Here is a 25000-nt window from a genome sequence, read left to right on the forward strand (position 1 = left end):
TCTTCATTACGTACACACCAGAGCGACTTATATTTGTATTGTATTTTGGGTATATATTTGTTTTCCTTTATTGCTTATTATTTGATACATGTTACATTCACTTTGTTTATTAACTTGTATATGTTTCGTCACCTTTGGTTTCCTTTATCACTCATAAGCTTGTATATGTTACGTTAACTGCAGGCGCTATGCCCGCTTCAGGTAGTGGATATTTAGTTTAATAATGATTGTAAGTTTTATTTCATACTCGTTTCATTACCTTATGCTACAAGAAAGGGTACAACACACATCTGGTCTATTCTATTCTATATTAGGTTTCATTGTGAACATCATCTTGATATCAGTGGCCATCCACTAGTAGTATTAGAATTGCTTACATAAGAGATGGTATTTTAAACAGCATCAGTAAAGAAGTTTCTGAAATATAAGAAAGGTATATCTAGCATACAAATATCACATACCGTATCTAACTCGGAATCTCTCTTTACCCACTGCAGAACATGTCGCTCTAATGACTCATCATCTTCTGAATGGGGCCTTGTGGTGGGAGGTAGGCCTTTATTCCATACATCTGTGGACATGTAGTCTCTTCTGGCGCTATGCCAGGGGCCTTCATTTTCTTTGATATCGCTTCAATCATTGAGGAATCCTGCCTCTTCCTTGGATTCTGAAACTTGTGCTGAATGCGCAATTTCCATTGTAACTGCAATTCATGCTCCTTTAAATCCCTATTTCTCAGGATGGCAGGAAACGATGTCAAAACAGCATTTGCCATACTCATACACTGTTCTGATTTGGATAGCTGAAAGATGATGATGATGATAACAAAAATAATAATAATAATAATAATAATAATAATAATTTGTTATGATAGTTATGTAATAATGATAATAATAATAATCTGTATATATATACCTGGCTTTACTCCCCTTAATGGGGGTAGCCCCAGACAAGGTGCAACGCTAGCATCCACCTCTCTTACAATACCATCCTTATAGATATTAAACAACTATGGCAATATCACACAACCTTGCTGTAGACCAACTTTTACAGGAAACCACTTGCTTTCACCCTGTCCTACTCGAACACATACCCTACTATCTTCATAGAAGCTCTTTACTCTCTGAGAAGTTTGCCTCTTATCCCATACATTTGCCTAACAACACTTATCTATCAATCCTATCACAGGCTTTTTCTTAATCCATGATTGCCCAGTAAACTTCCTTCTCAAGGAATTTCTCACACACTTGTTGTACTACAAAAATCTGATCTATACATCCTCTGCCTTGTCTAAAACCACCCTGTTCAAATCTGAGTTATACATCCTCTGCCTTGTCTAAAACCACCCTGTTCATCTTAAATATACTTCTCCGTATCTCTCCGTATCCTATTTATCAGCACCCTACCATACACTTTATCTACTACACTCAATAAAATAATTCCCCTATAATTTGAACACACTTGCTTGTACACTGCAGCCATGCAAGCTCTCACCCAATCCTTCGGAACCACACTTGTAATGAAGCATACATTGAACAGGGTGACACACAGTCCACTACAATAGGTAATCCCATCATATGTTACAGACTTTATTGCCAAAATGTGTTCCATATAAAAGCAGACATAAACAACAGAAAAGTCTGGCAGCACATAAACAAGTTAAGAGGTACAAGTAATCAGAAGAAAAAAGGTTATACTATATGACGAAAAAGGAGTACAAGAAAAATTCATGAGTATCCTATGAGGATTAAAGAATTTTGGGAGAAAATTTATAAAGAAAGAAAAAATATACCTGAAATATGGAATAATAATATAAGACAAGATTATGAAAATACACACATCACATCACAAGAAGCTGTAATAAAGTTCCCATCGGAACAACATATTGGAAAAGTGTTGTTCAATCATTAATAATGTTTGGGGGAGAGGTAGTAAACTATACAAAAAAAAAAAGAAATAGATACACTACAAAAAGCAAAAAACAGAGCATACAGATATGTAATGAATGCCCCAATCTATACCTCAAACAGTGCAATAAGAAGAGAAATAGGAGCATCATTTCACATAGTAAGAGACATGAAGACCAAACTCAACAATGTAAGACACATTATGCAAGGTAACAATATTACTAAAAACAATCTTTTCAAGATATAATGGAAACCTCAAAAAGATCCATGGATAAAAATGGTTAAGATATATATTATAAAATAAATATAAATTTCAATAAAATAAGAGAAGTGAGAAAAGAAGCGATAAGAAACAAAATCAAGGATTGGGACACTGAATGCTGGGAAGCAGGATTATAAACTACACACAATTTAACTATATACAGAAAGTATAAAAATGAAATCAAGACGGAGACAGCAATTTATGATAATACCTCACCATCTGAATTGCTATTCAAGGCTAGAACAAATACACTGGAGTTAAGATGGAGGAGTAAACATAGAAATGAAGAAACAAGCTTCCCTCTATGTAACTACGACGAAGAAAACCTAGAACATTTTCTGCTATACTGCCCAAAACTACAAGACGTCAGAAACATTACAAGACTCTTCTAGCAACCGTATCACACAAATATACTGGAAAAACTCTTACTCTTTGATAAAGATAATAGACAACAAGCCTATAAGAACATCATAACATCACTTTGGAAAAAAAAAGGATCTATTTAATAAGGATGAAACAGCAGCAACAGTAGAAAAAAAAAAAAGTTTAGGGGTGCCGTTGCTAAGGCGCTACCCCAAAATACCAACTGAACTGAACTGAACTGCCTCGCCAAAATATAAACAAGACCGCAGTCAGCACACAGCTATTACCTTATCACTGGAACAGGTGATGGTGGTGTGTATGCACCAGACAAGTACATTAGATGGTGTGGCATAATGGAATCTTTCACAAATTTAAAGGGAAATACATAAAACATGGTGCAATTAGGGTATTCTCTTTGTGTAAGTGTGAAACTTGGTGACTTAGTTATGTGAAGAATGTACCGTAGTATAGTAACATTACTAAGATTGCGCAAACCATGAAGCATTGTTGGTGTTACTGTGTTTTGAGACACTGAAAAATCATTGTAAAATCTAGTTATAAGAGGGAGTTGCAGAAACTGAACCCCTTACACAACACGGTAACACGACAGGCGCACCCTGCTGGTGGCGGCTGGCGTTCACTTGCACGACAATCTGCTGCCATCCGCATCCTCTGAGCCTTCTTCAAGAAGAAAAGTTAGCTGCCCCGCCAGTAATAACATCACAGGACCTTAAGGGTATTATTATACATATTCACCTTTCTCATGGTAAAAAAAAAAAAAAAAAAAAAAAAGTATTTCTTGATAAGTCTGTCCCCCCCCCATTCCATACACGCAACTCCTCAAACAAGCTTGGGGCCCTGTCGGGAATCAGGTTTTTTTTGGGGGGGAGGATGAAAATAAGTGAAATAAGGGCGTTCAAAAATCTAAGGAAATTTACTTAAAAATTTCGAATTTCCCTAACCTATCCTAGCCCCTAGACCCCTCCTGCTTGGACGTTAATCTAACCTAGCATAACCTAACCTAACCTAGCTGGTGGGCTGCACCCCCCCTAGACTCCACCTCCACTAGGAGCTAATATGCCGCTACCCACAAATCCCAGTTATAAACAAAACAAAAAAAAATCACTTCAATGTTTACTCTTAACTGGTGCAGAGCTCACTGGACCTAGAAAATATTGAATTTCTCCACACTCATGAGTGCTGTTACAGCCGAGTTCTAGTCAAGACGGCCCCTAACCACGACGGCCCTCCACGACGGCCCTCCCCCACGGCCCCGTGTTTACCAGGACGGCCCCGTGTTTACCAGGACGGCCCTTTGTTTACCATGATGGCCCCATTTTGTAGGACGATAATAATAATTCACACGTATTTATTACATTCTCAATTCTCACACATACATACATACATATAATAATATAAATCGGGGCTCCTGTACATGTCCAGTCTTCTAGAGAGACGTAAAATACAATAGGAAGTAATAATTTTTTAAAAGATCTAAAATTACACATTTTATTGCATTAAAAATCAATTCACCTAGGCCTACACACCTAGCAGCCTAGAACATTTCCTAAGAAGAGAAGATGTGGATATTTCACCCGTCTCATAACTCTCCCAGAGCTTGAATAGTTTCCCTTCTGTAGTTGTTCTTTTCCTCTTGTATCTTCTTAATTTCCCCTCTCACCAGGCGAAGTTGCAGGGTTACGAGTTGTGACTCATGGTGCAGCAGTGGGACTAATAAGCCATACTAGACACGTGCCCCCCCCAATTTTGTTTTTATATTTATGGCAAGGTCGCTGAACCCTTCTCCATGACATGTGAGTTTCATGCTTGTAGGTAACACGGATGCAACTTCTAGATTAACCAAAATTTTGTTCTCCGTGAACAAAGTCTCATATAACATAGTGGTGTACATCTTTACCTTTGCAAATTGTTCATTTCAGAGAGATTAATTTTTATCTGACTTATCCTTTCCTCCACCTACCTATGTTACCAATAGGCAGTGTGTATTCTGCAAGGCAGGGGGGGAGGAGGCTGATTTTGAATCAGTCTTGGAAGATAGCTCAGTGCTGTGGCTGTGAGTGTAATTACTTCAAGACGATAAGAAAATATCATAGCATTAGCGAAGATTAGCTACCTCCAGTTCTTCCCACAGAGGACTTCAGCTATGAGGAAGTACTAGAGGACCAATAAGGTAGGTTTGGTTAGGTTTAGTTAAGCTATGTTTTTTTAGTGTCATGCATGAGAATGAAACTACATTTTTCTGGTATTTTATTTTTATTTATTTATTTATTTATTTTTTTTATATCTCTGCTGGTTTTTGTTGCAAATCATTGGTTTACATGTGTGTGTGGTGGGGGGAAGATAAAAAAAACGTTGATTTGTGGTGGAAACAGTTACTAGGTTCATTCAAAACACATCAAAATCTATCTGAAAATTGTATTCCTGTCCAAAATTGTTAGACAGGTGCACCAGTATAAATTTACTGACCCAAGTAGATGTTGATCCACCTGGACAGATCTGCCACTGCAAGTGTGTTTATTTTGTTGAATGTCTCTCGTAACTGATATAGCTTAGATGGTTAGGGTAGACCTCCACTGTACTGCAGCAGTGTAGTAAATATGTTGGACTTTTATGATTCATCAGGTATAGCTTTGTATGGTATTCAAATTTAATCTTTAAAAAATCTACATACTTTTAATTCCAAGATGAAACTATTTCATTCTGCCAGATTTTAATAACTTTAAAATTAACATGGTAACCCTTTCTCAGGAGGATTACTTTTATATACATATACAAAAATAGTAGGCATTCACATCGGCTACAGCTGCCATGCAAATATATATATATATATATATATATATATATATATATATATATATATATATATATATATATATATATATATATATATATATATATATATATATACTAAACACTGTATGGGTTAAGCAAGTTACCAATGTCAGTGTTCATTATGTCTTTGGTAATGCTTGAATGGTTCTGTTCTCAGGGTGAAAGTCATTATGTTCTGTTCATGCTGTGGTGCTTGTAGTAATCAGTGAGAGCAGACAAGTCACAGTAATATCATCCAATCATAGTTCTTCACATGTTTGGTTTAATTGGTGTCAATATAGCAAAACATGTGAATTTGAAAGTGCAAAACTTCCAGAATGTTGTGGCAAGACATCTTGCCTGCCTTACATTCCATTCTCTGCTTCCTTCCCTTGGGACCTGACAGCCTCTGGCCACTCCAGCCATCACCACATGGGAGTGAGGTCAGCCTCTCTTTGTTTCCCATGCCTGCCTGCTCACCTCACCTAGTGAGGCCATGAGCCCCCAGCTGTGACCTGGGTCACCGCATACAGGCAGACTGACCCCAGCATCACCAGTCGTTGTCCTGCCAGCCTTGGGCAAGGATGTTTGGCTCCTGGTGGCTTTATCACTTCATTATCTTTGTACAGTTTTATTTTATTAATATAATGCAGCTGATCTACATTTTGTTTACTTCCACCCTTGGCCACCCATACCTAGACAAGCACAAACTAGAAGTAATGGTAGCTGCGGTGGAAAGGAGTTGACTTCTTCCCACTACTCAAATCCTCTTATCTCAAGTGCCTTGCTCATTTGCCAGCTACTAGAAGCTACATCGCCTCTGCGTTAACTACCACACTACCACATGTCTATGGTGCCTTCTTCAGTTGGTTCAAGGCCTCTCAAGCTTTCTCCTTGCCAAGCCTGCTGTCTGTTCCCATACAACTTCAAGCCGTTCACTGACACCGTTTCCTGGATTTTTCAAGTCGTCTCTGGACACATCATTGACTGATTTAAGCTGTTCCCATTGTTTCAAGAGTGAACTTTGCAGCAATCAGTTTTTGCATTGTCTTCATATGTGTTATTAGTGCAGTGATATAATATTTTTGCAGTTCAGTGCTGTTTTAACCATTTATTTGCCATAGAAATGCCATGTTCTCTTTTAAGGTCTCTAATGATGTCAGTGTTTTTCTTGGCCTGTGATTTGCTGTGCTGACATCACAGCTAGAGTGAGTTTTGTGATTGGCTAGTCACTGTTCTGTGAGCCTTGCAATTGGCTATGTGCATATATTACATGTCTCAAAGATGACACATCTATGGAATGTGAATTATGTGCTTGCATCATCCCATGTGTTTTACAGGCATGAGAACATGCCTACCAGGTGTGGCAGGATGCCTCGCCCACCTCACATTCCATTCTCCGCACCCTTCCCTTGGGACCTGACCCAGCCTCTGGCCACTCCGGCCATCACCATGTAGGAGTGAAGTGAACCTCCCTTTGTCTCCCGTGCCTGCTTGCTGCTGTGGTTCAGATGCGTGGGGTCCTAGTGAGGTCACAAGTCCCTGGCCATGACCTGAGTCATCACTTTTGCGGCAGACTGACCCCAACATCAGCAGTCACCATCCTGCCAACCTCAGGCAAGGATGCATGGCTCCTGGCAACTTCATTCTTATTGTATTTGTACAGTTTATTTATATTGATATACGGCAGCAGCTTTTTTTGTGTTTATCTATACCCTTGAGCACCTCCACCATCACTACATAAGTACTAAAAACACTACAAATCTAGTACAGTGTCTTATAAAAATTCATCAAGGGAGACAGTGAGTCTTTTCTCAACCACGGTGGTGGCATTCCTTTATTTTCACCCCACAGCTTCTAGCTTTTCTATGAAGGCAGTTGGACTCTAATCTGACTCTTACAGCAAGGCAACTGAAGGGAAGCAGTGGTGATGCCACCACTGTGGCTGTGAAAAGATAATTCCTCACTGCCTTCCTTGATGAATTTTCATATGAGGTTCTGGAAGTTTTGTTTTCTAATTCATATATTTTGTTATATGGACATCATTCAAGCTTGATATGTAATGATCTATGATTGAATGTATCACTGTGACTTGTCTGCCTTGTGCTCATCACTATAAACACCACAGCATGAAGAGAACATAATATGTTTCAACCCAAGAAAAAAGCTTGTTATGTGTCACCAAAGAGACAATGAATAATGACTCTAGAAATTAATATTGGTCATTGTTGCTGTGGCTGTGAGTGAGGAACAGAGATACACTTGAGATGCCAATAAGTCTGCCTATTTTTTATGTTTGTGGGGAAGTCTTAAATAAAACATGTTCCATCAGCAGTACGTGCTGCTTCGACACGAGATTGGCATTCACTGACTGTAGTCATTCTGAATTAGTCATTTTCTCAGATTAGCCAAGATTTACTCCTTGGCACTTCTGTTACACCACCTGATATGTTTAAAAAGACCTATGCCTGATGTGCCAGAGAATGCTTTCAAATCAAATTAAACCGGTACTATACTAAATGTTTATTACCTAAACACAAATATCACCAAACAGGAAACAAGCCTAGCAAACTTGTTACTGTATTCTGCTGCTCCTTCCTTGTTCTCCAGTTGTTTTTCTCTGCCAAGGCATTGAAGTGCCTTGGCACTTCTGGAATCTTTGTAACCAGCCTTCAGTATACTCATACTGGTGCTCTTAACCAAACTCTATGAAGCACCTTAACTTTTCCATCATCATGCCACACATCTCCACACCATTACTTTTTCAACATTGAAACTTCTGAATCATTACTTGTTCATGATCTATACTCTTCCCATCTATCATTGTTTTTTGGTACACACATCTGTTTCTTTAAATAACTCACCAAAAAAAACTGCGTCAACTTTTCCAGTTGCTTCTTTATGCATGTGATGGTCATATGCCATGGGCTTCTCACAGGTGACAAACAGAAACACCATGGTCCAGCTTTCACAACCCGTCCACTTTTCTTTTATTGCTATTGTGTTACATTTGTGTTCTGAAATCATACTTAGTGTAAAATAAAGGTCACAAATAAAAAGTATGAAAAAAGTTTTCTGCTCAGCACCAGTCACTCATGCACACACACACACACACACACACACACACACACACACACACACACACACACACACACACACACACACACACACACACACACACACACACACACACACACTGTGAGGCTTTGTGAATGGGCTGGCACTAGAGTGTAAAATTGCTTCCACCATCAAGATTGCTCACAGGTTTACTGCTAACTTATTCCACAGATAGAGCAATAGAAATTTGTCAGTATAGCTCCATACATATATTGATAATACATAAAATATGTGAACATAAAACTCATTAATAAGATTTTTGTGCTTGTACAAAGAGTATTACTCTTTACTCTTGCTCCATTTATATCCTAACATATTCCACAGACAACAGAGTGATGATAATTTGCTAATACAACCCTGTACAGATATTGATAATATGTAAAGGGCCTGTCCAGACTAGAAAAGATTGTTTGGAAACAATGTTTGAAAACAATTTGCATACTGTTTCCAAACAGTTTGGAAACTGTTTCCAAACAATGTTTCTTGTCCAGTCCTTAGTTGTCATCCTGCCTGTAATGAGTGTAGAGATTGCTGCAGCAGCCTCTGTATTTTTCTTGGCACTTTTGATAAATTTAAGGAAGGACAAGAAAAAGAGAGAGATGGGTGAGGAAGTTTTTAGAAAAAAAACTTTTATGGGGATTTACTTCTGGCAGATTGAGAGTAAATGGAGCAGCAGGTTTCACCAGTTTTCTTTGTATTTCCATGACTGACTTTGAAATACTTTTATGGATGTAACTCCCACAGGTTAAGATTTTAGAAGATTTTACAATAATTTCTTGAATCCTGACAAAAGATAAAAATTTTAGATCTCAGAAATTACAATCTGGCAATAGTACTGATTCATTGTCACCTCTGCCACACACACACACACACACACACACACACACACACACACACACACACACACACACACACACACACACACACACACACACACACACACACACACGCACACTATGTTTCCCATTCTAGATGGGAAACAAATACACTTAAAAGATTGTTTCCAAACAGTTTGCAAATTGTTTGGAAACTGTTTGCTAACAATGTTTGCAAATTGTTTGCAAACAGTTTGCATACTTTTTGCAAACATTGTTTCCAAACAATGTTTCCTGGTGTGGACAGGCCTTTAGACATATAAAATACCCTTTTCTCACTATAGTGCACACTACAGCAGTATAGTGTTACAACTGTACCACCATCTGTGGCCATGTGTAATGAACTGACCACAGCCACAGCATGTTGTGGAAATAGAAAATACATATAACCACCTGAAGATATGCTGGATCAAGTGAGGTTCTAGATTAAATATAATAATGTTGGAGTACCATTGGTTGGTCAGTCTTTACCTTAACCTGCTGCATTCAATTAATGTTTTAGATTTTACCTCAATCTTAAGTCTTCTGATCTGCTGACCATCTGCTTACAAAGCTTGAGTGATGATAGATTCATAGCAATTTGGGGGACCTAAGATTGAGGTATCACTCCAAACACAGTGAAAGAAGGTGCAGTACTTCTGACCATGACCACCTATATTGTTAGCCTGTCTTCTTGACTTTTAGGATGATGTATCAAACAACCCTGGGTAAAATTTGTCTCTTAGATCATCTTTGTTTATTGATAAAAAAATTTTCCTTTAGATTCCATTGTTTTTTGATACAGTATATTTGCACTTTGGTACAATACTCAGTACATGTCTGTCCTCATGTTTTGGATATCACTGAAATATTTCCAACTTTACTCATAGATAATAATGATGGAAAAGAATTTTGAAGACTAACCAATAAGTGCACCTTAGTCTCTTACAACACTGTAAATAATCACAAAGTCCTATTATTTAGATTAGGGCTTTGTGCATCAAACCGAACTTCAGTGGATCTGTACGTACATTGACCAGTCAGCCAGTTCATTATGAGTGATCATTACAGGTTCATCTGTTATTTTTCAGAACCTCATACCTGATGCCATTTTATCATCAGTCATCAGTCATTGTCAAGATAAGATGGGTTCTGTTATGCTTAGTTTGCATGATTTTGGGAGATCCATTAGGGATGAAAGTTCCACAGTTAGGGTCAGGAGGCTGTAACATTTGATTACATTAATTTTTTAAATGCCTTTCATTGTTACACCTCAATTTTTTTTTAAAGATATGAAGCACATATTTGAGGGCTGCCATGGTGCAGCAGGACCACACACACTTTGGGGGCTGAGGGGCCCTCAGGTACACGGGTTTGAATCCTGGTCATGGTCCCAAGGGTAGGAAGGTCAATTATCCCACGTGGGATGATTGTTTCTATATATCAAATCCAAAGTCCTTCATTAGGAAACACCTTCCAATCCCTGATAAACTAGGGAAATTGGATATAAAACCAAAAATAAAATAAATAAATAAAATATTTGAAATATCTTGGAATTTTCATATGAAAAATACATGTAGATATGTACTGATGAACATTTGTTGGCTTCTCATTAGAAATACTATACCTAGCTAATTTGAGATATATTCAGATTTATATTGACAGCCTTTGATCATATAGATATTCTTGTTTCTCAGGATGTGACATGAATAAGTATAACCTGCAGAGAGTTTGACAGCAAAATGGCTGGTGTGGCAAGAAGATTCTCCCGAGTAGTCTTGGGAATATCAGGTGGTGTGGACAGTGCTGTGGCTGCTCTTCTCCTCAAGAAAAAAGGTAAAATTATATCACAGTTAGGTATTGCCTTTCACTTTATTGAGTTATTGCATTTTAAATAGTTTTTTGCTATCTTTCTGTGTATTATATATTTCTCTGGTGCCTTTCACCCTTTGTGAATGTTTCCCAAGGGGGTAACCACAATAAAGCCTCCATGTCTACCTTTCCCAACACTCCCTTCTTGTTTGTTCTAATGCTCAGGCTTTTTCACCTCTTTCACGTGTGTAGGCCTACTCCTTTATCCTTTCCTTCCTCTCCAATTAGCAACTTCAGCCTCACTTACATAATTTTTTTTTACAATTCTTCTCATATCCTCTCAAATGCCATGCATTTACTATTTACATGTGATGTTAACTGCTGTAAACAAAAAAATAATAACAGACAAATAAATAGCCAAAGTATGTAGCAGTACTGAAGTAGATGTAGTTTATTATTCATTATATTTTGCCAGTTGAGTGTCATTTTCTTTAGAAGAAAACTGAAAATGCTAAAATCTAATTTATAAATGCAAAAAATATGTGTACTTTTATATCTGCTGCCAGATATGCTTATCATAAGTGAGCACTGGTAGAAGACAAGTTATGTATAAGGCAGGAAGTGTATTTTCAAAATTTAATATTTGTGAACAATTGAGCATGAGGTTAAATATTTCAGCTTTCATTGTTTTATTTCCATGAATAAACAGGAAAATATTTTTTTTTTTTTTTTGCTATGTTTCCCAAGCAAGCCTGTCAAATCTGTGGTGTTTGTTTATAAAGGATTGGGAATGCTTACACATATATTTAATATACAGGGATGAACAGTTACAAATATGCATGTATGTGAATGGAGATTATTATTGCAGTGGTCTCTGATGTATGGTTATTGTTATTCAGGTTCAAACATGTGAGTGCTTTAGGTTAGCAATTTTCTTTTCTTTTTTCCCCACAAAAAAAATATAGAGATCTTTGGATAATCATAGTTTAGGTGACATTGTTTCATGACTAAATGTATTAAGGAAACACTTTGTACTATTCTTAGCACTATATGAAATTCATAAATTGAAATGTTTACTTTTGTAGTATTAATTTCATTTATATTATAAGGAAGTAATACCAGTGTCTCACAATCATCAGGATATGAGGTCACAGGGGTGTTCATGCGTAACTGGGATGAGAGGGATGAAAAGGGACACTGCACTGGAGATGCTGATGCAGAGGATGCTGAATGGGTATGCCGCAAACTGGATATCCCTTTCCATGAAGTAAATTTTGTTAAGGAGTATTGGAATGATGTTTTCATGTGAGTATTACCAGAATCAATCTTAGTAATAAATGCCTTGAAAGATAAATATTAAAACAAGATATTATAATTTTTTGTGTTTGGTAATATCTAGACTTTTTCATGATCATGTTTACTCATTAATGTATTGAAGCCTGTGTTACCTTAGTCATGTCATATGCTTTATGTCTTTATGATGATCCATTTTCATTGAATGTAACTTAGACAAAATTTCACTGTTTTGCATGAATGTAATTACTTTTCTGTAAAACTCTCTTGTTTCTCCTTCCATATTTGCATACTTGCATAGGACAAAATTAGGGAAAGTGGTAGGATCATTAGAATGTATTACAAATTAAAAATATGTATATAGAAATAAAACAATAGTTAGGGATAGAATGATCATCACAGCAGTAATAAATACATCATTATTTTTACCCTTTTTTATGGAATATTTTTGTAGAGTAGTTTACCAATACATAACATTTGGATACAGAGTACATATGTACTTGTGACTATACAGAACTGAAGGTGAGAAGGTGAAGAACATGAAAGCTTTTAAGCAATTTAGATGTTTTTCTCATACACATTACCATATTTGCCAGCACATAAGATGCACTTTCATATAAGATACGAGTACACCACTAGTTTACAAGGAGGTTTTGAGAAAAGAAAATTTACAGACATTTTGAGGAGAGATTCTGTTTCATTATAAATTTACTGCTTGCCCCTCTGTCATGGTTTCAAACTTTGTGGAAAAAATTATATTAGTGAAAATTGTGAAGAAAATAGTGTAAGATAATCAAACTGTCATATTTAATTGCAGTGCTCCCTACAAATTGATAGTCTCTATATAAAAAAGAGACAATATTTTGTTACTTATGACATTTAGCTTAAATTTAATGTTGTATGTATGTATGTATGCCTTTGCTGCTTTTCTACCATATGTTTATACTTTGGGGACTACTTGTAGCTAAAATATAAAGGTATTTCTGTAAGGTAACCAACTTCACCACTGATCTGAGCAGCTGTAACAGCTTCATTTACATAGGTAGAGCAGCTGTGTGAGTGTGAAGTTTGTTTACATATTTTCATCAGAACTGCAGTACAATACAGAATTCAAAATAGATACCTCTGTAGTTATTTTTTACAAAGATTTTTTTTCTTTTTCACAAATTTCCTTTTAGAGGAAATTGCTAACAAATTGTTATAGATTCTTATAAATCATTCATCAGGTGGTTACAGGAGTGATTTAGTATTAGGTGGGAAAAGATAACTTGGTATTGGTATATTGTAGAAATGGCAGGAGACATTATTAGTAAACACCTGGATATCAGATCAGATAATAGGGTAATATGAAGTGCCTTTTTAGTATTATACATTACTGTGAATATCATTAATGACAATTTTTGTGCTCTGTGAACTTGGGCTCAACACATATCACCGAAGATCCCTGCTGTTCTGCATTGTGTGCCCAACCTTTCAACCAAATGTGGCTACATTAAACTCAAGATGATTAAAAAAAAAAGGGGGGTAGTAAAAAAAATTTTAATATGATTCATACATGTAGATGCATTCATCAGTACTCTCATTTAGACCTGCACTCATATTTCTACTTTTATCTTGCAACATTGCTTTTGCATCTTTACTTTTATATTCATGTTTGTATGTGTATTTGTATTTACCTAATTGTACTATACAAGGTCTGAACTCAACTTATGTATTTATGTTTCCATATTTATATTTGTTCAGTTTTTCCCCAGTGAAGCTGTAGTACTCTACTTCTTTCAAACATCTCCTTTCTCAACTTTTTCTTTTGTCCTGAAATATATACATACATACATACATACATACATACATACATACTGTGTGTGTGTGTGTGTGTGTGTGTGTGTGTGTGTGTGTGTGTGTGTGCAGGCATGCGTACACTACTGTACGTAGTGTCTCCAATCTTTGTCATATAGTACATAATTATATTATAAATATATATTGTTATGTATTTGCAATTTCTGACTCACATAGGTACTTGATAGAAGAATATAAGGCAGGTTTTACACCAAATCCAGACATCATGTGTAATAAGAAGGTGAAGTTTTCAGCCTTCCTCAAAAACGCTCAAGAGATTTATAATGCAGAAGTTATTGCAATGGGACACTATGCACGAAGCTCCTTCGGTGAAGAATTGGAAAACTATGATATCAGAAAAGGTAAATAGTGACTGAAGTATGTTGCTGTCTATATGTAATGCTGTGGAACCTTGGTTACCGAACATCTGCCTTTCCAAACAACTCTGTTTTCAAACAAAATGAAAACAAACTCAATTGCTTCGGTTGCTGTACTATAATTCGGTTTTTAAACAAAGTTACTTGAATTCAAATACTACAAGACATAGCAAAAGCTGTCATTTATTGCTAATTTATAGTTTCTATAAATATCTCCTTCGTTTTTATATATTTGGAGGAGAGACACAGAGAGTAAGGTAGTTATTCAATCTTTGAGATAAGTTAAATGTGATCCCATTGAAGAAGTTGAAGAACCTTGACGTAAACAAAAAAGGTTCGAGGCTTAGAAGTAATCCCGAGTTTCCTGTGGCTCTCTCTGTGACCCATAATGCCATCACTACCGCACAACTGCATTTTCCCAGTAGCTTTTCCTAGCAGCAAGATGTCTAAGTGTTATGATCACCTTCATTTTGGTGGTGAGTGGGTTGCTCCTCTCAGTGTCACTCTGTAAGACTTCCCTCACTTGATCAGTGTCACTAAGTTCATTCAATACATCCTTTTTGGATAAAAAATTCTTAAGCTGGAGATGTGGAGCAGCTGTCTTAGCAGTGGGAGTGTTGGTCATTATCCGCTAAGACATAGTGGACGGGTGTCTAAGAACAGATTAATCTATTTTACGTTGATTTCTATAGGGGAAAATGGTTTTGGTTTTCAAATATTTTGGATTTCAAGCAGCATTCAGGAATGAATTAAGTTAAAAAATTGAGGTTCCACTGTACTTGAAACTCATGTTGTGTGAAATTTCTTAAATAAGTTTTTATTTGTTATTATTCTGTTAATAATTCAGGGGTAAAGTAGTACATAATACACATGTGCATATATATATATATATATATATATATATATATATATATATATATATATATATATATATATATATATATATATAGTTTTATCCAACTATATTTTAAGGATAAATATTGGGAGGCAAGTAAATGAAGTAATGTTATTTTTCTATTTTATCAGGAGCAAGGCTACTCCAGAGTTTTGATCGTATCAAAGATCAAACATTCTTTCTCAGCCAGATTCCCCAGAAAGCTCTGCAACGCACACTTTTCCCTATCGGTATGTTGTTCAGTAATACATCACATATTTAAATCATATTGTGGAGATCAAAATCAATTTCAGGATTATTACACTTTGCATGGACTCATTATCACTTTCAGTAGCCATATGTACTTCGGGGCATAAGACCAGACTTAGGGCACCTTACACCCCTTAGCTTATATAATTTCTTTCAATTCTCATTGTAAAACACTTTCACATGTCACTTTAACCCCCAACACTCTGCAACCACTAAGAACCTTTCAATATTAATATATATATTTTCAGCCTCATGGCTGCAACGTTAATAAATTATTATTATTATTATTATTATTATTATTATTATTATTATTATTATTATTATTATTATTATTATTATGGTATAGAATCATCAGCAGAAATAAAGGAAAAGAAAAAAATGCATCATTGTACTCTTGTCATAAAACTTGTAATCCCATAACTTGAACATAGTCTCTTGAAAATAAGAACTATTTACTTCTCTACTTGGCAAATAATCTGAAATAGTTTTAGTATCTTGAATTGAGAAGAAAAGCAGAATCAGAATCAGAATCATCTGTTCATTTTTGGAGTTTTATGTATAATAATTTCAATTATTCAACATATTTTAATTGCAATGTTTTCATAACATGTTCTCATAATGGTCACTAGTCTTAAATATGGTCTTTCAACATTAGTTTTGTTATCTTCATTCTTTGTACATTAAAGTATCTATTTCATAATCCTTAAATTCATGGAAAAAGGTTTTGCAAAACGCATTTCACATTTCATCAGTATGAAAATGATGGGCAGACAGGCTATGACAGGCAGACAAACTTTTATATTACAAATTCACATAACTTAAAAGGTTGTACAGTGTCATTCTAGACATAAATATTAACCTACTGCTAGCAATGTTTAAGGATTTTATCATCATTATGAACATGGATTACCTGCTGCTGTATCAGAGAATTGTGTTTTTGGTAGCTTTATTCATTTTACTATTGGTAAAATTTGAATAGTTGATTGTTATACAGTTATATGATAAAATGCAGTATTCACTTTGTAATTTCACTATTGTTTCATATTGACTTTTTTTTTCTTCTTAAGATCTTATTTTATTAGATTTATGAATAAGAAGATAAAATATTTTAAGCAAGTTTAGTAGCTGTATAGTTATTTTGTATTCTTGTATTTTGAGAAATGCTGACCATAAAACCTGAATTGGTTCCATGAAATATCTGTATATCTTTTTCTTGATTTTGAAAGCCCTAAAATTAATACTGTTTTAGGAGACTACAACAAAGCTGTGGTGCGCAAGATAGCAGAGAGTGCAAACCTGCATCATGTAGCAGACAAACGAGACTCCACAGGGATTTGCTTCATTGGAGAAAGAAAATTCCAGGATTTTATATCAGAAGTGTGTTTTAAATTTTCTTTGTTTTAATAGTTAATAATGTTTTAAATTTCATGAAGCACAGTCCAGTTGCAGTGGTTATATGTTTTTTTACTTTTATTTAGTATAAAAGATTGACAACCTTCAGTCTCACATTTTATACCATCATCATCTTATACTAGTTCCTTCTTCTATTATGGGTATGGTTATATGGATTTACTGCCATTGCACAGAAAAATAAAGACAGCAAGTACTTATAAGGACATAGAATATATCTAGAGCTTTCACACATACATGTTAGAGTCCTTACACATACAACATGTACATGTGTAGAGCCCTCACATGTACATGTGTAGAGCCTTGACACATGTAACATGTCTAGAGTCCTCACATGTACATGTGTAGGGCCCTCACATGTACATGTGTAGAGCCCTGACACATGTAACATGTCTAGAGTCCTTACATGTACATGTGTAGAGCCCTCACATATATAACATGTGTAGATCCCTGACACGTATAACATGTCTAGAGTCCCCACATGTACATGTCTAGAACCCTCACACATATAACATGTGTAGAGCCTTCACACATACAGCATGTGTAGAGCCCTCACACATATAACATATGTAGAGCCCTCACACATATAACATGTGTAGAGCCTTCACACATATAATATATAAGAGTCCTCACACAAGATTACAGATAGTCCCCAACTTAAGAACAGTTTCTGTTTTGAGAGGCTGTTTGTCTGTCGATTTGTTCACAAGTCCATCACTTTACCACAGTATTTAGTATTGGGATGTGTATTTTGGTCACAAATATCTCTAAATTTGGACATAAAAGTACTTTAAATAAAGTGCATAACAATATCAAAAATAAGATCTTTAATCTTATCTTGATAAGGTCTCATATGTAATGTGTGAGCCCACATGGAGAAGTAGAGTATGATACTGCTATTGTTAACAACTGTTTCTCCTGCTCCTACAGCCACCACTCAGCAGAAATGCAAATTATCTTAGTGTCCTAATTTTGAACTTTTGCTTGTATGGTTGGCTTGCTATATGCTTGACAACACTCTAGGAAATTCACTGCTTTCACATCACCAGCAGCAGCTTCACGTTGCGCCTTAAGGTTATGCAGTTTAGCAGGACCCTTAAACCACATAAACCAACTGTTACTGGCTACTCTTCACTTCCACTCCCTTCACCAGTTTCACTTTTCAAGGCTTCAAACAATCTTTTAGCCTTCTCCTGAATTAACATAAGGCTACGATACAGGGATATGCTGTTGATATTGGTCTTCCAACCAAAGCACTAATAACTGCTCTATCTCAATAATCAGACCACTTTGCTGCTTGGTTATCACAGTTGATTTCCAAGGAGCAGAGCCTTTCACATGTTTAAAGGTATGACCTTTATCCTTGATAATTGTAGTTACAATTGACTGGCTCAGACCAGGCAGCCAGCTAATGTCCATTGGCCCTTCTCCCTTCTGCACTTGTTTCACTAAATCTAATTCAACTACCATGGTGATTGCTTTCCTTTCCCGTGATGCACTGCCATCAGAAGAGTCTGCCCTGTGCTTAGGAACTGTTATGAAGGGGAAAAAAGAAATGAGAGTAAATGAGTACTAATCCAACATAGCACACAACCGATGCCTCCTTCCTCAGTCTATCGCCACATGACAATGTATTCCTCCACTGTGCTCATCAACTAGACTTTTGTGTTGTTTTTATTTTTATCAAAATGTAATAAATATTGTATTTTTTTTCATTTGCTTGCCTTATTTAATTTAGAAAGAGATTATGTTTGGTGCAGTATGTAGTGTGAAAAGTTAGAAATGAGTGTATTGGAGGGTATGCTAGTGGCCTCAGTGTGAGTGTAGCACCGAAAGGAAAAAAAAAATCAGCAAAGGAAAATGTACATAAATACGAAACAGCAGAAGTTGAGACCATAAACTGAGAACTCCCTGTAATCAGATATGTCTTGTAGCTGTACTATTTCTCACAATACTTGTTAGTCACTCCACTGAATACCTGAAAATTAAACATTTAAAAAATGTATCACAGCCACATTTATGAAGGAAGTGATGGTTGTGATGCTAGTGACTGGACTTCCAGAAAATGAGGGTCAGTGTCCCTTACCAGACTATATGCCATCTTTTAGTTATTCTCATCTTTATTCTGTGTAAGGGTAATGCTGGGTAACCACTCATTCTGCTTAATTTATCTTATTCTCCAACTGAGGATGGAGATTTACAAGTACAGGACTGACTGGTATTTCTATTAATTTGTATGGATTTCTATGAATGAGTGGTGACTGGCACCAAGGTTAGCTGTGAATAAATCCAGCTCTGAAGAACACTAAGAACTGTGGATGATCAGATAGTTTTATCTAAAGACTCTGTAATTTGTGTGTCCCCATGATATTCCCATATGATATAAATCTTTAGGTTGTCAGGGTGCCTCTAAGTCCTGTTGTGGGCAATGGAGAAATCCTCAACAGCCTAATCATGGTGGGTCTTGATGTGGTAGTTGCACTGTGATGTGTTGGGAGGTGTTGTTGGCCTTGGCTCTGAGATTTAAAAAAAAAAAAACTATCCAATGAGTCATCAGTCCCCATCATCTGTGCTTGTTTTAATCACAACCATCCCACTATGTATGCCAGCTCAATTTTCGTGAGGGATTAGGACCTTGCCATGGCCGTCCTGTAACAGAGACATGACATCTGGGTATTGATTAATTATTTTACCTATTTAATAATTATAGAAAATTTGAATAGATTCAGTTTTATGCAGTAGTGGTCAATTTAGATAATATTTATCCTTGAAAAAAGTTTTTAGTGGTGTAAACTATTACACTGTATTTGTTGATATGTCCATTACCATGCTATTTATTTCTAACACGGATTCTCATGCTCACTTATTTGCACACCATGTAGTAGGCAAATTTTATGTCATTCATATTATAGTAAGTAGATGAAAAGTCAGAACAAAAATTACATAATCATAATTTCCTGCTACTTGTCTTTGTGATAATTTTCATCAGCCAATCTGTGCCTCCTTTGACTTAGTATTCTTTTAGGGGAATAAGAATTATACCAGTGAATTATAGATGCTGGTAGTAGTGATGGTGTGGTGGTGGTGATGATAACGCTGCTGATGATGAGGATGATGAATAATGACATTTCACTCCATAGCAAAATTTTCTTGAAAATTAAGTTGTAATATCAAATTACAGAAAACCATCATTATATCAGACTAATTGCAAGAAGCCACTGACAATAAAGGCGAAGATCCAATAAAAGCAGCAACATGAATAATTCCAATCCATAAAATAAACTAACAGTAATAAATATAAAAAAAGGTTGATATAATTATGGCTATTAACAAAATTCTTTACCACAATTTCTTTCTCATGAAAACAATTAAACCACTATATTTAGGGAAAAATTTACTTATTATGTTAAGCTACACTCATATATGGCAATGACTTATTTATTTATTTATTTCTATTTGTTTATTTATTTATTTATTTATTTATTTATTATTTATTTATCCATTTATTTATTTATTTTTTTTTTTTTATGTAGGAGGGACACTGGCTAAGGGGAACAAAAATCCAATAAAAAAAAAAGCCCACTGAGTTGCTGGTCTCCTAATAGGGTTCAAAGTGGTAGTCAAAAACTGAAGAATAAGTGTCTTGAAATCTCCCTCTTGAAGTAGTTCATCATAGGAAGGTGGAAATACAGAAGCAGGCAGGGATTTCCAGAGTTTACCTGAGAAAGGGATGAATGATTGAGAATACTGGTTAACTCTTGCATTAGAGAGGTGGACTGAATAGGGGTGAGAGAAAGAAGAAAGTCTTGTGCAGTGAGGTCACAAGAGGAGGGGAGGCATGGAGTTAGCAAGATCAAAAAAAGCAGTTAGCATGAAAATAGTGGTAGAAGATAGCAAGAGATGCAACATTGCAGTGATGAGGAAGAGACTGAAGACAGTTAGAGGAGAGAAGTTGATGAGACAAAAAGCTTTTAATTCCACCCTGTCTAAAAGAGCAGTATGAGTGGAACCCCCCCAGACATGTAAAGCATACTCTATACATGGACAGATAAGACCCATGTACAGAGTTAGCAGCTGGGTGGGTGAGAAAAACTGGAAGTGATCCAGTGCTTTAGACCTCACTGGGAGTAATTATCATTTTGGCAGGTGCCTACTACCTCCTCATTCCCAAACCCTCCCTCACCCTCTTCTTGACCTGGCCTGATCCATGACTCATTACATAGGAATTTCTTTACCTGCCCTGACTATCCATAGGTATGAAAATATAGTACAGTAACCAGTTTTTATAAAAAAAAATGTATGGCATATAGTAGACAATGTATAGCAGATGGCAGACACATATCAAAGTATGACAGAAATACCATAATTATGGCAAACTGCAACCCTGGTGGGTGCATTGTGCACTCACCGCCACCCCCACCACCACCACCACTCACCCTCCCTCCCTCCCTCCCTCACCACTGCCGCCACTAGCTGGATGTTTCACCTCATTTACCAACATTTGTCCAATAAATCAGATGAATTGCCTGTTGGCCATACATGTCCGATAAATGTGAATTCCTGTATAATGGGATCCAATTTAATAAGGGTTTACTGTACTAATAATTTTTGTAAATGTTTATTCAGAATGATTAATATTTGTATGTAATAACACTCCCTATAATTAATTTTTTAATTAATTCTCTCTCTCTCTCTCTCTCTCTCTCTCTCTCTCTCTCTCTCTCTCTCTCTCTCTCTCTCTCTCTCTCTCTCTCTCTCTCTCTCTCTCTCTCTCTCTCTCTCTCTCTCTCTCTCTCTCTCTCTCTCTCTCTCTCTCTCTCTCTCATGACTAGTATGTTGATGACAAGCCTGGCAACTTCATTGACCTGGAGACTCAGAAAGTAGTGGGCACTCACAAGGGACTGCACCAGTGGACTGTGGGACAGAGATGTAATCTCTCACCCTTTCCTTTACCCTATTATGTTTGTGAGAAGAATGCTGAAACTAATGACATTATTGTGGTAAGTAAGATGTGCCTTTCTTTTCTTTTTTTCTCTTTTTTTTTATTTTTGTTTCCCTTGGCAAGTGCCCCTCCTGTGTGTATATATATATATATATATATATATATATATATATATATATATATATATATATATATATATATATATATATATATATATATATAACAGAATTGCATGATTTACTTGTGTTTGTTAAGTACAAATTAGACTCTAATCTTTACTTGAACCAGATTAAATAGTACAGAAATATAGTCCATACAGTTAGGCTGAGATTTGTTAGTCATATACTAGCCTGGGAGCCAAACCCAATTTTTCCAGAATTCATCCCAGTGTGCTGTAAAAGGTTGGCTGATGCAAATCACATCTACAGGTGTCTAGGAACCTGTTTTAGAGAGCCAACCCTGGGAAAAAAGCTGGGAATGTCAAAAACTAACAACCCCATAAATTTAAAAATTGTATCTTTTGTCCCTTTGTACTTTATTTAATCACATTTTCAATGTAAAAGATTGCTCTCAGTTCTGTTTTAACTACAAACTAATGTAAATTATTGGCATATTTGGTATTTAGTTACTTAGGTCTTGACAAAAAAACATATAATTAGAAATCAAACATTTTTATTCTAGTTTACATACTCAAATAAAGCTAATTTTTATGTTTTTGGTAAAAATTTCTAGTAACTTTTCAGAAAGGTGTCCCACTGGATCATGATCCTAGGTATATGTAGATTAGGTTTTTGTAAGCCAAACTTTTACAGCACACTGGGACCAATTTTTCACTTGGCTCCCAGAGTATACAGTTGTACTCTCACATATTGTTGTTTCTAGGAAGGTGAGAAAATTATTACACTGTTAGCTTAATTTCAGCCTTATTGGTACTTGGTCCCATATCTCAGGCAGCCACTCATGCAAGTTAGAGATCAGTGATGTAAACTGCTGATCTTGTAGGTCAGGTCAGGTTGTAAAGTACTCACTTTATATTATTGAAAACCTCTTTGGGATTCCCAACCATGCATGCAAACAAAAAGTCAGTGATGTAACTCAGTGATCTTCTTGATCAGATCAAAGATTATAAAACAGAAAGAGGTGGGACCAGTTCCTAGTGCCAGAAAGGTCTTGTATGTTCTAAAACTGAAGAAATATATACTGTACTTAGATCATGTCTTCTTTTACAGGTGTCTGGAACTGATCATCCAGCCTTGTTTACCTCCATCCTCTTTACTGAGCCTGTATATTGGATTCACAGTCCTCCATCCCAGCTGTACTCCCAAGGGCAGTTGGAATGTCTTTTTCGGTTCCAGAACACTGCCAAACTGATTCCGTGTGTCATAACTTCTGATGATGCCAATCCTTGGCATCGCTCTCCTATACAAAATAACATGGTTGTTAGTTTGGCTAAGCCACTTCGTGCCATAACTCCAGGACAGGTATGGAGATGATAATATTTTTCCAAGCAGAGTATTTAAATATTGAATGCCTGATATGCATCCCAAAAGAACTTAACAAAACTTAAATTCTTTTGTGCTCTTCCATATTATAATGTCATTTTCATTGAAATATTTACATTGTACTCATAATCATAGTTCTAATAATGACTTTTCTTTTTCTTTATGCACAGTATGCAGTTTTCTATTTTGGAGATGAATGTCTGGGATCAGCCCGGATTCTTCGCCCAGGACCCTCATTGTACACACTTAATGTGCAGGATTGTAGAAACAAAATTTTAAAAGAGAGAGAAAAGCAGCCATCTCCTAAACATGGAGACTAACTCCTGGAGAATGTAAACAGTAAGAAGGATTGGTATTAAATTTGACTTCAAAAAATTTCTCTTGTCTTTTTATGTATAAATTCAGAACCAATTGTAAATAAACGTTCTTTATATCAATTCGTGGTTTAATTAATTTGAGTTGCTGTTTGAGAATGATATTTCATCAACAGTTGATCCAGAGGACAGATTGAAATGGCTGACAGAGGAATTTGGAAAGGTATGTGATGGGAAAAAAATCATAAGTATGAATGAGACCAAGTGCAGAAGGACAAGTGCAGTACATATTGGATGGTAAGTTGTTTGAGGAGGTAGACTTTAAAATATTTAGGGTTGCATATTCTTCCCATGGATAGAATAATAGATGTTAGAAATGAAAATGAAGTTCAGAAAGAAATGAAGCAGCAACAGTGTGGGGAATTAATAGATTGTTCTGTTGTAAGTTACCTGGAACATATGCATTAGATAGTTATATGAGATAAGGATGTAAGAGAGAAGAAGAGAGACAGAGATAGAGAGAGAACCCACAGCCATGTGTGTTTACTGTCAATGAAAATGCAGATGAATGGCTTTGCATGTGTGATGAGGTACACTCAAAAAAAATTCTTGATTTTCAGAAAGTAGATGGAAAAAGGTGACAAAAATGTGCTGGTTTGACAGCACCTTAAGTGCCTATCAGTTCACAGGCCTGCAATTAGATACAGTACATAGCTGGAATTTTATGTGTGGTATCCACCAAGGATGATAGAATGTTGAGAAGGAGCTTGTTGTGAATTGGGTGCTGGCTGGAGTCTAACTTGGATGAAGGAGTGAGTATATTATCTGGCCACTGTTTGGAAGTTGACTCACTTCCCGCTTACCAAGCTGGTTGATATCAGTTTGCTGCGGGATAGTGAATCCACTTGACCTGGATCCTTGTTGTTTCATCCACTCATCATGGATTGTTATATTTTAATTGAATTAATTCCTATCACCATTAATTCCCGTGTTGGAACGATAGTTCTGACAGCTATATAGTGACAGTATTCTGAC

The 25000-nt window shown here is 36.1% G+C and overlaps 2 protein-coding genes across 20 annotated transcripts in view; both read left to right on the forward strand.

The window, feature by feature from the left end:
* The window catches only part of LOC135101626 (uncharacterized), an 11039-nt gene extending 10129 nt beyond the window's left edge, over positions 1-910 (forward strand). For 5 of the 6 annotated variants that reach the window (XM_064005859.1, XM_064005860.1, XM_064005861.1 and 2 more), the window contains one exon: positions 1-242. This exon is cut by the window's left edge and continues 820 nt beyond it. Coding sequence is in view for 1 of the 6 variants with exons in the window: in XM_064005864.1 (XP_063861934.1) it covers positions 498-512 (15 nt within the window). In the remaining 5 variants the exon portion in view is untranslated. Of the gene's footprint in view, positions 243-497 lie in introns of those variants that run through there. The other variant, XM_064005864.1, reaches the window with a different exon arrangement.
* Positions 911-2679: 1769 nt separating this feature from the next.
* LOC135101628 (mitochondrial tRNA-specific 2-thiouridylase 1-like) lies at positions 2680-24088 on the forward strand. Of its 14 annotated transcripts, none has more exons than XM_064005866.1 (13): positions 2757-2951; positions 3143-3268; positions 4529-4723; positions 6511-6572; positions 6705-6981; positions 11033-11171; positions 12287-12452; positions 14454-14638; positions 15680-15778; positions 17047-17174; positions 22040-22207; positions 23379-23630; positions 23822-24088. In XM_064005866.1, exons 6-13 carry the CDS (start codon positions 11078-11080, stop codon positions 23969-23971), a joined length of 1242 nt encoding a protein of 413 aa, XP_063861936.1. In that variant the 5' UTR covers positions 2757-2951; positions 3143-3268; positions 4529-4723; positions 6511-6572; positions 6705-6981; positions 11033-11077; the 3' UTR covers positions 23972-24088. The 14 variants fall into 14 exon arrangements, with proteins under 14 accessions (XP_063861937.1, XP_063861942.1, XP_063861950.1 ...); XM_064005874.1 differs by having other exon boundaries at positions 2778-2835; XM_064005872.1 differs by lacking the exon at positions 3143-3268 and having other exon boundaries at positions 2704-2835.
* The last annotated feature ends 912 nt before the right edge of the window (positions 24089-25000 follow it).

This window comes from Scylla paramamosain, chromosome 6, assembly GCF_035594125.1.
Source record: "Scylla paramamosain isolate STU-SP2022 chromosome 6, ASM3559412v1, whole genome shotgun sequence".
Taxonomy (NCBI): domain Eukaryota; kingdom Metazoa; phylum Arthropoda; class Malacostraca; order Decapoda; family Portunidae; genus Scylla; species Scylla paramamosain.

What these genes read in the sequence shown, in the direction of transcription:
- LOC135101628 (XM_064005867.1), top strand. Translation starts at nt 11,078, where the DNA reads ATGGCTGGTGTGGCAAGAAGATTCTCCCGAGTAGTCTTGGGAATATCA. An exon ending in AAACTATGATATCAGAAAAG is followed by an intron (nt 14,639 to 15,679) that starts GTAAATAGTGAC and finishes CTATTTTATCAG; the next exon opens with GAGCAAGGCTACTCCAGAGT. An exon ending in GTGCCATAACTCCAGGACAG is followed by an intron (nt 23,631 to 23,821) that starts GTATGGAGATGA and finishes CTTTATGCACAG; the next exon opens with TATGCAGTTTTCTATTTTGG.